Source organism: Budorcas taxicolor, chromosome 21 (genome assembly GCF_023091745.1).
Source record: "Budorcas taxicolor isolate Tak-1 chromosome 21, Takin1.1, whole genome shotgun sequence".
Taxonomy (NCBI): Eukaryota; Metazoa; Chordata; class Mammalia; order Artiodactyla; family Bovidae; genus Budorcas; species Budorcas taxicolor.
Window position 1 is genome coordinate 31,650,078 of NC_068930.1, and position 15,570 is coordinate 31,665,647.

At 54.4% G+C, this 15,570-nt stretch overlaps 1 protein-coding gene across 2 annotated transcripts in view; it reads left to right on the forward strand.

The window, feature by feature from the left end:
* The window catches only part of LOC128066546 (Krueppel-like factor 13), a 39,992-nt gene extending 24,935 nt beyond the window's left edge, over window positions 1–15,057 (forward strand). Inside the window, exons 2-3 of one of the 2 annotated variants that reach the window (XR_008201224.1) lie at window positions 12,353–12,962; window positions 13,456–15,057. Coding sequence is in view for 1 of the 2 variants with exons in the window: in XM_052659577.1 (XP_052515537.1) it covers window positions 12,353–12,642 (290 nt within the window). In the remaining variant the exon portion in view is untranslated. Of the gene's footprint in view, window positions 1–12,352 lie in introns of both variants that reach the window. The other variant, XM_052659577.1, reaches the window with a different exon arrangement.
* The last annotated feature ends 513 nt before the right edge of the window (window positions 15,058–15,570 follow it).

A 15,570-nucleotide genomic window follows, 5' to 3' on the forward strand; every position in this document is an offset into this window, starting at 1 on the left:
GGCAAGCGGAAGCTTCTTTTGTTGTGGAGCACAGGCTATAGGCACACGGGCTCAGCAGTAGTGACTCACCAGCTTAGTTGCACCACAGCATGTGGGATCTTCCTGGACCCAGGATTGAGCACGTGTCCCCTGTATTGGCAGGCAGACTCTTAACCACTGGACTACCAGGGAAGCCTCAGTCCCACTTTACTTTTGATTAGCCTTACATGAAGAATATTTTTATCAAGTGAGTAAAGCTGGGTCTTTACTTGTGGATCCTAAACACATGTCCTCACCTTTCTGGGATGTTTGAGAAGAACTCCAATGAAACTGACTGAAATGTGATTCCTGGGCTCGGGCTGGGGTGCCACCAATCACAGACTCCCAGACAGGCTGTTGACAGCACACTGCTCCTAAGGCGGGAGGATTCTCCTTCTGAGACGGCAGGGAGAGGGCTGGGCCTTGACGGAGCTGCTCCCCTCAGCTCAGGGAAGACACTGGTGGGTTCCCTTTGGAGGCAGTTAGTGACATGACCACCAGAACAGAGAGGAAAGAGATGGAATCATCTGTTCTTGGGGTTCAGCTCACATGAGTTGTTCATGGCATTACGTCCCCCGGAGGAGATCCCCTGTGTGTAGCAGGCTAGGCTCTGGAAGCATTTGGGGGAGCGGGGGAGGTGACACACCTCACCCAGCCTGCCCCTTCAGGAAAAGTACAGGGATGTGAGTCGAGTATGTGTGTGACACACGGAGATGGACTCAAGCCCTTGTCTGGAGTGGCTGCTGGCTGCCTGCTGGTAGGAACCATTGGTATTTTATTCTCGCTGTTAGAAAGGGGACCTTGGGTACAGAAATTTTCAAATGTGTTTTGTAACCCTTAGCAAAAGCAGGAAAAAGACCTTTCTGAAATGCCTGGTGTGTAGTCCTTCTGACCTTCACAGGCATGTGCACCCACGCGTGTCGGTGAGTACTACTCCCTCGGCAGAGGCCTGGGTGCTGGCTTCCACGGAGACAGGCCCAAGTCTGAAATATCTGTTAAGTTTGTCGATCCCCCATGGTTCAGTGGGTTAAGAATCTGCCTGCAATACAGGAAATGCAGAAGACCTGGGTTGGATCCCTGGGTCAGGAAGATCCCCTGGAGGAGGAAATGGCAACCCACTCCAGTATTCTAGCCTGGAGAATTTCGTGGATAGAGGAGCCTGGCTGGCTACAGTCCATAGAGTGGCAAAGAGTCAGACACGACTGAGCGGCTGAGCATAGACACACATGTAGATAAGTGTAAATGTGTGTGTACATCACCATTGTGTTGCATTCTGACTGTAGAAAGCAGTGCAGCTGAAAACCATAGTGATGGCATGATGAGGTCACCCCAGATAGCAGTGGGTCCTCCATGCAGTGACAGCTCTGGGGCATGTACGTCTTCCCCCTGCACAGGACAGTGGGGCTTGACTGCTCGGGTCTGTGTTCCTGGTTAGCCGGTGGGGACAGAAGTGCTTGAGTTGATCCTTGTCTGGGGGGGTCCAGAGAGATAACTGGGCTGGCTCCATACCCACCCACCCCACCCAACACATGAATCCTGGCTGTGGTGACCTTGGGGGGTGACTCCAAGGAGCGCCACCTTGGGGCAGCTTTCACTGGCCATCCTCAGCGTCAGTCCCTTGCCAAGCCATAGAGGAAGGGGGCACCCCAGCCCAAGGCTTCTGAGGACACTGCCGGGAGTGGGGGCTGCAGAGTGGCTTCTGCTCTCCTTCCTGGCCCAGGTCCCTTGGAAACCTGCTCCAGGATGGGCCAGAGAAAGGCAGAGGGCCAGGCAGGGTGTGTGGAGAAGGGCCAGACTTTCTCCCTGGATCTGGTAGGCTCCCAGGAGGGCACTTCTCCCCAGACAGCATGTATATCTTCAGGAAGGGAGAAGACCAGGAGAGTTGGGGGGGCGGGCAACGGGTGGCCTCCCACTCCGTGTGTGCAGCCTGATGTGCTGACTAGCACCCAGGCTTGCGGCAGGGCAATGCCCCTGAATTCCTGCTATGGCTTCTGCTCCAGCAAACAGAATCGGGTGTAACTACCCCATGTGACCGAGGCTGGCCAGACACTGGCGAGTCTGGTGACCTGGGCTCCTTCCTGAGCATCTTGGGTAGGTCCTCTGAGTCTCCCAACTGTCGTAGCAGAAGTAGGTCAGTGACAGGATTTTTTTTTTTTTTTTTTTTTGCATCTGCTCCCTCAAAAACCAAAAGCATTTTCAGATGATAGTAAAATGGCTTACTTGTTTTTATTCTGATTTACTTGTTTTATGAAGTCAGCTCTGAAAAGTCCACCATTTGGCTCTGTTCTGTTCGAGCCTCGTGACTGTTTTTCTCTAAGGGAAACGGCCTACTTCTTGTCCCTGGAATAGGCTGGCTGTAGGCACCAGGCCTGGAGGCATAGCCCAGGCTCAGGTTTTGAGGGTGCAGCTTCTGGGCGCTCAGGCCTTGCAGACAGACAGGCCAGCCTCTCAGGGAAGAGAGCAGCCTGACTCCTTCCACATGGTGGGTGCCAACAGGGATGCCCTTGCCCAGGATTGGGGGTCTGCCGGCCCTACCCTGAGGAGCCGAAGGGGAGCTTTGTGGCTCTGTGGGAAAGGTGGTTGTGCTGGGTCAGGTGCGGCTCCCCAGGCTGTCTGGATGATGGGCAGTGGCTTCCAGGGTTCCTCTTCTGCTGTCAACCCGGATGTTAGTGGCCAGGGTCAGCATGGGCGGCTGGCCATAGCCAAGCCTGGTCCATGGTGGGGAGGGAGGCAATCCTGACATGCCATCCCCTCCTGTGAGTTGGGTGAGGCCATTCTGACATTTGACCTCAGGCCCCATTTTACAGATGGTTCATCCTGACCCCCCACCTGCCTCTTGGGGTGGGTGCGGTCCTGAATGGTGTACCGACGCCCATGCACCTTAGGGACTGGTTCCCTGCCTGCGAGGCCCACCCAGGAGGCACACGGGGAGGAACCTGAGGGCTGAGGGCTGGGGGAGGGGACACAGGAAGAGGAAGTAGGGCCAGAGTGCTTGCATAGCCTCTGCCTGAGAGAAGGGTGTGGTGTGCCCCACCCCCTGGGGCCCTGGTGGGTAGTGTGGGGCCCCAGGTTGGCTCATCTGTATCAAGGAGCAGTCTGGTCCCCGTGGGAGTCTCCGAGGACTTCTGTGCAGCTACTGCTGACTGTTGTCACCCCAAGGTCTCCCCCACCTCAGGTTTTTCCATTGCTATTCCTGCTCCCCCATCCCGCACACGCCCTGCCCTCATCCTGTCTTTTTTGGTCCAGGAGGAAAACCTTTCCCAGGAGCCTGCACAGGACACCCAGTCCCTCCCTCTTTCCTGCCCTGGCAAAGGACTCCCATTCTCCTGCCTTGAACTTGGGGTTTTCATCCTGGCAGTGGGATGAACTCTCCTGGGTTGCAGGAGGAGGATGGGTGGCAGCTGGTGTCTGCCCCATCCACCCAGGCTCGTGCTAAATGGTCAGCTGTGGGAGAGTGGACAGAGCGACTTTTATGGCAGGAACCTGGGGGGCCTCCAGGCATGATTACAACCCCGGGTCTGCTGCTGTTGGAATGCGTCTCTGCTGTGTTTTAAGCCATACCAGGTCTGTCACACTGTTTATCAGGGAGAGTTCTCCATCCAGCCGGGCTGTGGAGTCTGGGTGGAGTCCCAGTCCTGCCCTGGGAACTTGTAGAAAGGTAGAATTTGTGGCTGCCATTTCTGAGTTTGCTACGGATTTCTGTTTTTATTTTTAGGTAAACACGCCATATGTTTCAAAATCCAGGGCATTTAAGTCCCTTTTCAAGGAAAGTTCTCCGAGTCTTTGCCCTCCTGGCGCCCAGCTTTCTGCCCCCACAGAATGCTGGTCCTGCGTCCTCAGGTGCCCACCCAGAGCATCTGAGATCCAGGCAGACCTGCACGCACGTGAAACTTGGCCTCCAGACTGAGTGTCCTGCTTGGGAGCTTGCATTTCTCACTCAGTGCCATCCCCCAGAGATTTCCATCTCAGTTCAGAAAGAACCCATTCAGCTCCTTCTTCATAGGAGTCTGTGGTGTGAGGGTCTGTTAAGTGTATGTAACAAAGCCTAGAAGAGCATGAGTTGTTTTGAGGCATTCGCCACACTGCATGAGCAAGTTCACATCCCATTTTGTAGGTGTGCGGGTGTAGTCTGCAGGATAGTTCCCCCAAGTTGCATTGTGAGTTCAAAGGATACACAGGTCTGTCATTTGAGTAGTCATTGCCAGGCTGTCCTCTGCAGAGCTGGTGGCAGTATGTACTTCTATCAATAAAGAGTGGGCATGCCAGCTCCCACCGTCTCAGCACCGTCATAGGTAAGAAGGGGAGTGTCTGGGGTTTCGCTTGTATCTGTCTCCTGATGGGCAGTATTGAGCATCTTTTTGGATGATCAGGAGTCATTGTACCTCCTGTTGATGAACTGTCAGTTAGTGCCCTCCTCATTTTTCTATTGGGTGTTATGTTTTCCTTTTAATTTCTGTCATCTCTTCCAGTATTGGAAATTAGTCCTTTGTAACAAGAGCTGCAGATACATTTTTCTCAGTTACTTATTTTTTGCCTTTCCTTGTGACTTTGTTTATGGAGATGTATTTTATACTTTTGTAGTCAAATTTATCAGTCTTTTCATTTATGGCATCTAGATTTTGATTCATAGAAAGAACTTCTAGCATTTAAAAGGAATGTTCTCTCATGTTTTCCCCTAAAACATCTGTGGTTTTACTTTTCCCATTTAAATCTTTGACCCTTTCAGAGTTTATCCTGATCTAAGGTATGAAGCAAGAGGTAATTGTTACTTAGTTATCCTGAGTAAGACATTTTTGGACCCTATCCCTTGAACCCTGCCTTAGATGTCATTTTCTGCTCCATAATTTCCATGGTCCTAGAATCTTGTCCAGGCATTTCTGCTGTGCTCTACTGCTAGTCAGCAGCCTGTACAACGAATGGCATGGTAGATGTGGTCATTCCCCCCACTTCAATATTATTTTTCAGAGGGTTTTTTTCTTTTTTTTTTGCTATTTCTATTTTTCTACATGAATTTTAGGACCAAGTTACCCTATTCCAAAACAAAGCAAGGCAAACAACAACCCAGAATGCCTACTTTAAAAGTACACCTGCATCGGGAGTTCCTTGGGAGTCTAGTGGTTAAGAATCCACTGTCCAGACCTTTCCGAGCCTGCAGTTCTGAGTTGGGGCTTCCTGAGCCTCTGGTCCTTGGCCGAGATGCTTCAGAGTCTTATTAAGAAAGTTTGGATCCCCATGAAACCCTACTACACCCAAGTTTACCAGGAGATTTGGGTAGGAACGGGGTTGATGGCCTATATCGTTTATAAAATCAGGAGTGCTGATAAAAGAAGTAAAGCCTTGAAAGCTTCCCAGCCCTGCGCCAACTCATGGTCATCATTAACCAGCTTTCCGCGGACGGGACATCGCCCTGGCTGTGCTCTGGGAACGTGGGACCCCGTGTTGACGTGCCGTGGTGCCGTTGCCCTCGGTCCTGAATAAACATACCTGTGAAACCACCCCCCCCCCCCAAAAAAGAATCCACTCTCCAATGCAGGGGACACAGGTTTGATTCCTGGTCAGGGAACTAAGATCCCACATGCCAAGCCCTTGAGCTGCAGCTAAGACCCAACGCAGCCAAATACATATTTTTAAAAAATACACCTGCACCCACTGTACAAACGTGGAGACACACGGGTCTGCAGAAGGCAGATTTGCTTGTTTAACTCGAGCCCCCAGGCTGTGTGTAGCAGTCTCCAGCCAGGTACCACCTCCCTTCATGTCCTGCCAGCCCTGGCATGTGCAAGAGTGCACAGGAGCGTGTGATGAGCCACATGCATGCACCACAGCATTGCTGAAGGAGAGCAGCACCCCAGGCAGGGCCAGGCAGTTTCGGCAGAAATGAGCACTGGCTGGTTGTCTAGCCAGGGACGCTCCCAGGAGCTCCGCCCATGATAACCGCCTATCTTCTCAGAACACATGTGTGTTCTCACACTAAACCTTCACAGTTACTGTGAGATGCAGCCCAGACAAATGAGCAGGAGTGCAGGTGCTGGAGAGGGGCAGGCGCTGACCTCTGCAGGGGCAGCTTCCAGGCAGAAATCACTGCTTCTGCCTGCTGAGTCCCAGAGCAAGGGGGATCCCACCAGGTGGCAGTTCTCTCTCCTGGGCCTCACCTCCCTCACCTGTACATTGGTGGGTAAGAGCTTCCAGCCTGGACTCCCCAGGACACAGGCATCCAAGTGTCAGCTCCATGTGGGTTTGTAAGACACCAGCAGAGGAGCCGAATGGTCTCCTAAAGAAGATAGAAGTCAGCTCCCCCCTCAGAGAACAGGCCTTTCTGTTGACCCCGAGGCTGCCGGTCTGGCTTTCTTCGGAGGCTGGCAATTGATCGGCCCCAGTGGTCAGCCATCTGCTGAGATGCCCAGAGTGGGAGGGAAAGCAGGCCTCCCAGGAGTGAAGAACGTGGCCGTTTTGAGGTTAGGAACTGGAAGCGGACACATGCCGGAGACCACAGATTGGAGCGATCTATTGATGAATGACAGGCCGCTTGCTGGCAGCCAGTAACTGGAGCCTGGGAGCAGCTGTTTCTCTATGGAGGCCTCTGCCCCTGCCTCCCTCTGACTGGACCAGCCCTGCCCCTCCCCCATCATCCTCCACATACCCGCACAGATGCCGTGTGCTCACCGAGGTGTGCTCTTGTGGATCTAGGCACCCCTGGACCACCTGCTTTTCTGTCCCGGGGCCCCAGGTCAGACTTCTCTTCCCTTCTCCCTTCCCCAGGCTCCCCGAAGCTGGGGCCGGTAGAGCCCAGCACTCACTGCCCAGAAGGGGCCCTGGTCTGCAGGCGCGGCGCTGGTCCTGGCTCAGGGCACCACCACTGCCTCGACTGCCCACCAGGGGCTCACACACAGAAAAGAACCACGACGTAGTTGCTCTTGGAGCCAGCACCTCCCTCACTCTGTGGAGGCTGGCAAGTTTGGCCGAGGTAGGATGGGCCGAGTGAGGTCACGGGGCGCACACGCCCTTGACGGAGGGCAAACGGGAGGCGGTCTCTGGACCCATCCGAGCGGAGCATGCGCACTAGTGAGCGCGGCTGCACCTGCGCAAGACGGGCCCCGGGGCGGGGCGCCGTTGCGGGGGTTGGGCGAGGAGAGCCCTGGGCTCCCGCCCGGCCTCTTGTGGCTTCTCAGAAAGAACACGCTGTCCCCGCCCAGGCCTGCGGCTTGGGCAAGAGTGTGGGACGCCCTGTTCCCTGATAAGATGAGGCAACCGCTTTCGGCTGCCTCGCAGGGCGCCAGGGAACATTTATGTAACCCCCGCCCTGCGTGCCCCTACCCCACCCCCACGACCCGCTCACTGCGGGACCGTGTTCCCCGCAACTGCACACCGCCAGGCTCGGCCCCCCACCTCGTCCCCACACTACATCCCCAAGGATCAGCATCCGCAGGTCCTCAACCTGCCTCCACCGTTACCCTCGTCCCTCGGTCCTGGCTCCTTGGGGCCTAGCATTCACTGGCGGGTACCCACCCCTCTATCGTGGTAGGCCTCTACCCCAGTCCGTGGATCTCGAAGGCCCTTCACTATCACCCTGGCCCTCCTCCAGTTTACCTCTCTCCTCCCTGAGCATCCAGTCCCTTTGCTGTCACCCTGCCTCTCTTCACAAGGTCTCTCGTCCTCCTGTCCTATGGCCCCCTCGGCCCACATACCTGCCGCCCTCCTGGCTTCTGAAGTTGGGGGTGGTGGGCAGAGAGGCTGCAGGAGACCTGGACTCCCTTCAGGGGTCTGGGGTCTGAGTCCTTTCTGCGCTGGGCTGAGCGCCCTCCGGTGGTAGCTCGCGGTAGCGCTCCTGTGTCCTGATTACATCCTAGGAGGAGGCAGGTGCAGAACTTGAGCTTGGTTTCCTCTCGGCTTTACTTAGTGCATGGGTGGACCGTCCCCCCCCGGCCCGACCTGGGTCTGCTGGCCTCCCGCCCGACTCTGGGTACACCCCTCACATACACACACATTCAGCTCAGCCACCATGCCACCTGGGGCCAGTCTCCGGAGCCCCACCCTCCAGAGGTTTTCAAAGTGAGGCCCAGAGACACCTGCAGGTACTGCAGACCCTTCCAGGGAGCTGTAAGGTCAGAACTATTTTCATAACAGTAACATTATTTGTTCTTTATTCTCTCAAAAGAATACAGTGGAATATCCCAGAGGCTGTGTGATGTATGGTGACATCACCCCTCTGACAGCTACTGGAATGTGTGCTTGAGTTTAAATATTTTGTTTTAATTTCTGTGATAAATGTCGATGGACATAACCCAGGTGAACAAAAGCTCCCTCCCTGGGAGGGAAGCTCCCTCTCACCCTTCCTAAAAGGGTGAGCAGCGCTGTTGGGGAGGACTCCCGTCCATGCTGCCTTTGCCCCACGCTTCTGGTCCACCTCCTGGGTGCCGCTTGAATGTCACCACTCAGAGGCCAGCTGAGCCAGACCCAGTGCCGCTCGAAGCCAGCATGAATCATAACTTCTGAATGGTTTATCTGTCTGTCTATGGACCGGCTTATTGGCCTCTGGGAACAGGCTGCTGGAGGAATAGAGAAGGGAGCAGGGAGAGCTGTGTCTGTGGGCATCACACCCACATCCCCAGGGCCAGGCATTATGTTTGTACTCCATCGTGCTGCTGATACCTGGGCAGGCTGAGGGCTGCTGGCTGGCTGAGTGGTGATGCTGGACCCTCCCACCTGCTGCCACCAGGCTGCCAGGCACCAGCACTCTGTCCTGCTGAATGTCGCCCCTCCCTGCTGCCCTGGGATCATGAAACCCTCTCTAATTATATCCACCTAAGGAGCCTCTCAGAGTTGCAAGCAGAAGGACCCTGAAAAGGACAAGGTCCCAACGAGGACAGAGCGGCTTATTAGGAAGCAAGGCTGAGTGTGACTTTGGGTTGGTTCTGTGCCCCCAACCCCTGGCTCCTCCAAGCAGGCCCAAATCTGAGAAGACTAGTTGATAAAAAGATAAAAGTGACAATAGCATCTCAGGAGTCATCACTGGGCATGTACCAGGCCCAGTGCCAAGGGCTGCTTGAGTTCAGTCCTGTAGAATCACCACCTCACTATGAAGATGGGGCACTGTGTTCATTTCCTGTGGCTGTTGTAACCAGTTACCACAAGCTGGGTGGCTTGAACACCCACAACAGAAGTGTGCTCTCTCACTGTGGAGGGCAGCAGTCTGAAATCAAGGTGTCGGCAGTGTCAGTTCTCTCCCCCAGTGTCTGGTGGCCACCCCAGATACCGAGTCCCTTGGCTTATGGGCCCATCATTCTTTGGAGTCCTTTTCCTTCTCTTCTGGTCTTTGTGATCTCTTCCCATGATCTGTACCTTATCGTATCTGGAAAGACATTTTTCCCAAATAAGGTCACATTGCCATCTTCCAGGGGTAAGCACTTGGATATATTTGTGGTGGGGGCACTCTTTACCCCATGGCGGGCAGTGAGGGACTTGTCTGAGGCCTTAAGACAGTACATAGTGGAGAGAGGGGCCGAGCCTCACCTTGAGGCTCAGCACTGCTCATGTGAAGGACACCACCATATCCTGTGCTGGACCTTTCCAAGTACTTTATAACAACTGTGTGCTGTAATTCTGCTAGGATAGAATTTGAACTTTTTTTTTTTTTTTTAAGTTAAAAATGTTTTCGTCATGTGGGATTTTAGTTCCCTGACCAGGGATCGAACCTGTGTCCCCTGCAGTGGAAGCACTGAGTCTTAACCACTAGACCACCAGGGAAGTCACCTTGTTTGGCATTTTAGTTTACTTCTAATTTAGACAATTTTCTTGTATGCCTTCTCTTTTTCCTGGAGTTTCTAATTGCCTCTTTTTTCTTTTAACCAAAGAATACTATGTGCTTTCACTGCATCCTGAAATTCATTCAGCCTCTTAACTATACTCTCTGGTGTGTGGAACTCCCTTTCTTGTAAACTTCCTTGTGTGATTCCTGGCCCACAGCTCCAGTGCCCCATCAGGTCTCTTCACTCCTGTCCGGAGATGACCCTTCATTGTTCACTCACTTCCCTGGCTTCTCTTTTTCTTCTTATTTTTGCTAGTGTGTGAGAGGTACTCTTGGGAGGATCTGTTGGTCTGTCATCTAGTGCGGCTTATAAGACAGCTGCTGTCTGTCCCAGCCTCTTTCCCTCTCAGGTGACCTGCTTCTCCCCTTTCTCTCAAGTAAGTTCTGCAGTCTCTTCTAGTGTTCTAACATTGCAGATACTCTTGGCAGGACCCTTTGTTCACTATTCCGCCCACCTCTATGATAACCCTTTCCATGTTAGTTTCCTGTCTCCTTCTTTTACTGTAACAGATTGCTGTGGTTGTTCAGTCACTCATTAGTGTCCGACTCTTTACAACCCCATGAACTGGAGCACAGTAGGCTTCCCTGTCCTTCACCATCTCCCGGAGTTTGCTCAAACTCATGTCCGTTGAGTTGATGATGCCATCCAACCATCTCATCCTCTGTTGCCCCGTTTTCCTCCTGCCCTCAGTCTTTCCCAGCATCAGGGTCTTTTCCAGTGAGTTGGCTCTTCGCAACAGCTGACAGATCCTATTCTATTGTTTCTTTGGTAATTTCCTCTCCTCCATTTTTTTCTGTTCTTTTACTCAATAATGTCTTCTGTTAGATGTTGCACCCACAGGATCAATTCCCTGTGACTCTGAACTGTGACCTCCTGCTCTTTGTAACTATCAGATGGGAAGTGGTTTGCTTGCCTGCTTGATTGTGAACCCCCTGCCCACACACCCTTCTACCCAAAACAAAGTCAGTAAGGAGAGCATACAGAGCCATACAGAGCTTAGCTTCAGCACTGCTAGGAGACAGAGAACACCGCAACATTCCCATATTTTCTAGAGCTGTTTCTGTTTTTTTGTTTGTTTTTTTCTATTTTCCTGGGATATTTCCTTGAGTATGTTTCTAGTTTTCCTATGGGATTTTTGTTTGTGCAACAATACTCTCAATTTTAAAACACTTATTCTCTGTACTCTGAACTTCCTTTTTATGGTATCCTGTTTACGCATAAAATTTTGTCTGAAATATCTTGAGAATGCTAGTCAGAATTTTTAGGTTAATATTCTCTTCTGTTTCCTGGCTTCACTCTTTTTCCTCTGGAGTCAGTGGTTTTGTTGCTGTTGGCCTTGCCCTTTCGTGCCACTGGTTTTCCTTGGCTGCCTGGCCATCTTTGGGTGTCTGTTTGTATTTAAGGTTGATGGCCTCATTGGGGGTGGGCAGTGTCAATTTCCTCCGTTGAGCCCTGATGGAAGGGCTTTAAAGACCAGCTCTCAGCTTGAGGGCCAGAGTCTGGGAAGGAGGGAGAGAAATATAGCAGGAAGGGGAATTCTATGGCCACCGCCAGTGCCAGAGGCTGCCCTCTAGGGTGCAGGAACTCCCTGCTGGTTCTCCCTGTGCAACTAATGCCTATTTTGTGTGTGGTTCAGAGTTTGCCTGGGTGAAGGCTGGCCTGCCTCTTGCTCTAAGCTGTCCTCCGCTTCCTCTCTTGGGTGTCACCCCCAGTCTCCTCTGCTGACTGTTAGCCAGGTTGGAACTTCTCAGAGAGGAACAGCAGCAGACTCTAGCTGGAGCTGCAGTCAGTCTCTTGGCCAGTGCCTGCATGCTCAGCCATGTCCGACTCTTTGCAACCTCATGGACTGTAGCCCACCAGGCTCCTCTGTCCATGGAATGTTCCAGGCAAGAATACTGGAGTGGGTTGTCATTTCCTCCTTCAAGGGATCCTCCTGACCCAGGGATCTAACCTGCATCTCCTCCATTGGCAGGCACACTCTTTTTACCACTGCACCACCTGGGAAGCCCATAAACAGACTCTTAGTCCCAGAAAACTGTCTGTCCTGACCTGTTCATAATACAGATGAGGAGATTGCAGAGGGTCTGAATGGCTGGGTGCTGAGGTCGGCAAACTGTCTGCAGATCCTGCAGGATTTGAGGCTCTGGAGTTAGGGCTTCCGTGGGGTTAGGGTGATCTTTGGGGTCAGGGTGATGTGGCCAAACTTGCTGGCTTGCGAGCTCTCCCGGAGCCTTCCCCGATCCCAGCTCCCATTCTTAGAGCCCAGGGACCAGCCTGTGCTTCCCGCCGCTCAGGCACAGCTGACCCAACACAGGCTGCTGGGTAGCACGCACTTGAGGGGGCCGCAGCACCTGGGATCCTGTCATTTACTCCCGGGAGGGGTCGGATGGAAGCAGATGGGACGGGACAGGAGGGTGCTGGCGCCCACATGGAGGTTGCCGGAGATGGGGCGCCAAGGAAGGGGCGCAGGGAGGGCGGGGCAGCCGAGGGTGTGCGCTGAGACTGACCCTAAGCCCTCTCGCCCGCAGGAGAGCGCCCCTTCGCCTGCAGCTGGCAGGACTGCAACAAGAAGTTCGCGCGCTCCGACGAGCTGGCGCGGCACTACCGCACACACACGGGGGAAAAGAAGTTCAGCTGCCCCATCTGCGACAAGCGCTTCATGCGCAGCGACCACCTGACCAAGCACGCGCGCCGCCACGCCAACTTCCACCCGGGGATGCTGCAGCGGCGCGGCGGGGGCTCGAGAACCGGCTCGCTTAGCGACTACAGCCGCTCGGACGCCAGCAGCCCCACCATCAGCCCAGCCAGCTCGCCCTGAGCGCTTGCACGTGGGGCGGGGCCCGTGGCAAGCCACGCCCCCACCAGGCCACGCCACGCCCTGAGGCCCCGCCTCCTTTCCACAGCCATGAGCAGATGCTCTCACTTCTCGTGATTCCGTGTCTTTTCCTTTTGTAATAAGAAGAGAGGGAAAAAAAGAGAACTTTATGAAGTCGACGACAACAACAACAACAAGAAAAAAAACAATTTTCTTCACCTCAGGTGTCAAATTTGTAAAAAACAAAAACAAAAAAAAAACCCACAATGAAAAAAATTCCAAAAAACACCATCCACAATTGCACAAGAGACATACCCACGCAGGTGAGATTCAGTGGTGTTGAGCCCGCCCCGCCCCCCCCCCCCCCGACTTTCTCAGGGATGGACATGTTCCATGAGGTCAGTGAGGATGCCCCCTTCCTGCCGCCTTATTCTGTACATAGATTTCCACTCTGGAGTTTCCTTCAAGGTGTGGGCACACACTGGGGGCGGAGCAGTGCAGGTGGAGCTCCCCACGGGCGGCAGATGGAGCGGTGGTCACCAGCCTTGTGCTTTCAGGGCAGACCCCTGAGCAGGGCCCACGGCTCCCTCTTCCTGCCCCCTGCCCAGCCTCAGGCTGGCCCCAGCGGCAGTGGGCTAAGAATGCAGAGGTCTCCAAGGAACACCTCAAGCCGTGATGGGCAAGGGGAGCAGTTCTCACCTCGGGGACCCTGCCCAGGTCCCTCTCAAGCGCTGGAAGCAGAGATGCAATCCTGGGTTGGGCAGACCAATGCACCGTCTGATGTCCACACGGCTTTGCGATGCTGTGTCCCCGCAGAAGGCGCCAGGACCTTCCACTATTATACCACGTCCTCTGACTGGCCTCCTACAAGGATGTCCAAAGGTGTCACCAGTGCAACCAGTTCCTACATTTTTCCCAACTGACCCTGCTCGTGAGACGCCTTTGTTTGACACGGTGGGTAAAGCGGGGCTCTGTGCGTGTGGCCTGTGGTGGCCTTGCGTAGCACTCCACGGAGACTGTTCGGTAGCAAGAGACCGGAACATTGTGACTTGGAACTTTGGGGGGTAGCAAGGTGGACGCTATGGGAAATGCAGTCGGAGAACATACATTCTCTTTCCTCCCCGGGGAGCACCGGACAGAAGTTGTGGGAAGTACTTTTTTTCAGACCCACCGTGTCCCCAGCTGAGACTCAGTGAACACTCACCTTCTCCGTGAGCTGTGTCCCCTGGACTCCTCCCTCCCTGGTCTCCCCCTCCCACCTGGGAGGCCCCAGCCCACCCCCAGCCTTGGGGCACTGGGGTATAGGGTCCCCATTGCCAGCCTTCCCGAGCAGAGAGCTGGGGACATCTCTCCGGGAGCCCCGACCCGGGCAGGTGGGTCAGGCAGGCTCCATCATGCTCCCCTGTGGAGGGCTGGGGCAGCCCCCGCCCAGGCACCTCCCTGGCCTTCCTCCAGGGTGTCAGGGCCTGTAAATACAAGTCCCCAGGATAGTGTGTGTATGTGTGTGTGTGTATGTGTGTGTGTGTGTTGGGGCAGGAGTGTGGGTTTGGGAAGGACTTGGGGTATCTTGCAGAGACCTCTGTTCATTTCAATGAGGAGGAATGACCCTTGGGACCTCAGAGGGCCGTAGCAGGGCTTCCCTGAGCCCAGAGTGCCTTGGTTGTGGCCATCTTGCTTCTGCCCCCACCCGATCACAATGAGGGGTACAGCATGGAGGAGCCCCGGAGACCCAGCCCCAGCTGGTGCTCATGGGCCCTGGGCGGCTCCAGAGTACATGGGCGCCCCATGTCTTTAGCAACTGCCGTCCTCTGCACTCCAGGTGCCCATTTCTAACTCTGCTATGTCAGCTGGGGTCAGTCAGTGGTGTGATAGGGGCTTCTGAGAGCATGGCAGGTACGAGGTGGGCAGGTGTATCGCTCTTGCTGTGCATGGAAGTCGGGCAGAAGCGGCATGGGGGTGAGGCCCCACCCTGGCCTCTGTTGGGGCTGGGTGACAGCCCTGCTCGCATTTGGTCCAGGACAGAGAACAGAATGTGCTGGACACCTGAACAGAGCAGTGCCCTGAGCACCAGGGGTGAGAGCTTTTCACGCCCAGTCCCCAAGTGAGGCCGGCAGGGCCCTTGGAGGTCCCTCCCAAAGCCGTTTCTGTGTGGGGCCGAGAAAGCCACACTCTGAATACATTTCATGTCTCAGGAACTCACATTCCAGGTTCAGGAATTTTATTCCAAAGTTCTTTGGTGCGCTCACTGCCCACGCGGTCCCCAAAGTCAGGGAGGGGGGCCACGTGCCCTGCGGGAGCCTGGTGTCTTCTCGCGACCTGGCTGTGGCATTGCCGAGGAAAGAGGGTTTCAGAGCCCACGTCTCTCTGCACATAGGAAGAGGGGAAAGGACTCTAAACCCAGTCATCTTGGAATAAAAGAAGAGCTGGTTTGTTTTGGAGGGGGGAGGGGGGTGGGGGAGGGAGGGAAAGTGGGCGTTTGCTGTTCCCAAAGAGAGCACTTAATTTAATTTTTCCTCTAAGTGACCCAGGGCTGTTCCGTCTGCTAGATGGAAGGGTAACATTGCCTTAAAACAGAAATATGCAGGCACGGGCTATTTTTGGCAGATGAGTGTGTCCTCGTTCCCAAAGCAGTTTTGGTCTAATGGCAGGGTGCGGACCTTCCAAAGTGGGCCTGGCTCAGGACACGGGCTGCTGCTTCTCTGCCTTCGGGCATCTGGAGAGAACTGGCTGGCACTCGGAGCACTTGGCCTGGAGCTCCAGCCAGCAGGCCATACTGGCTCATCTGAGGCTAAAATTCATCTCACTTGAAGGGTGGGGAAAATCCATGCATCTCAGGCTAGGTTCAGTTGGGCTTTTGCTAGCATCTCATCATCACATGTGGAAGGAGGGAGTGCGGGGCCTCCTTCCCTCAGACCCCCGTGGGAAGTGGTT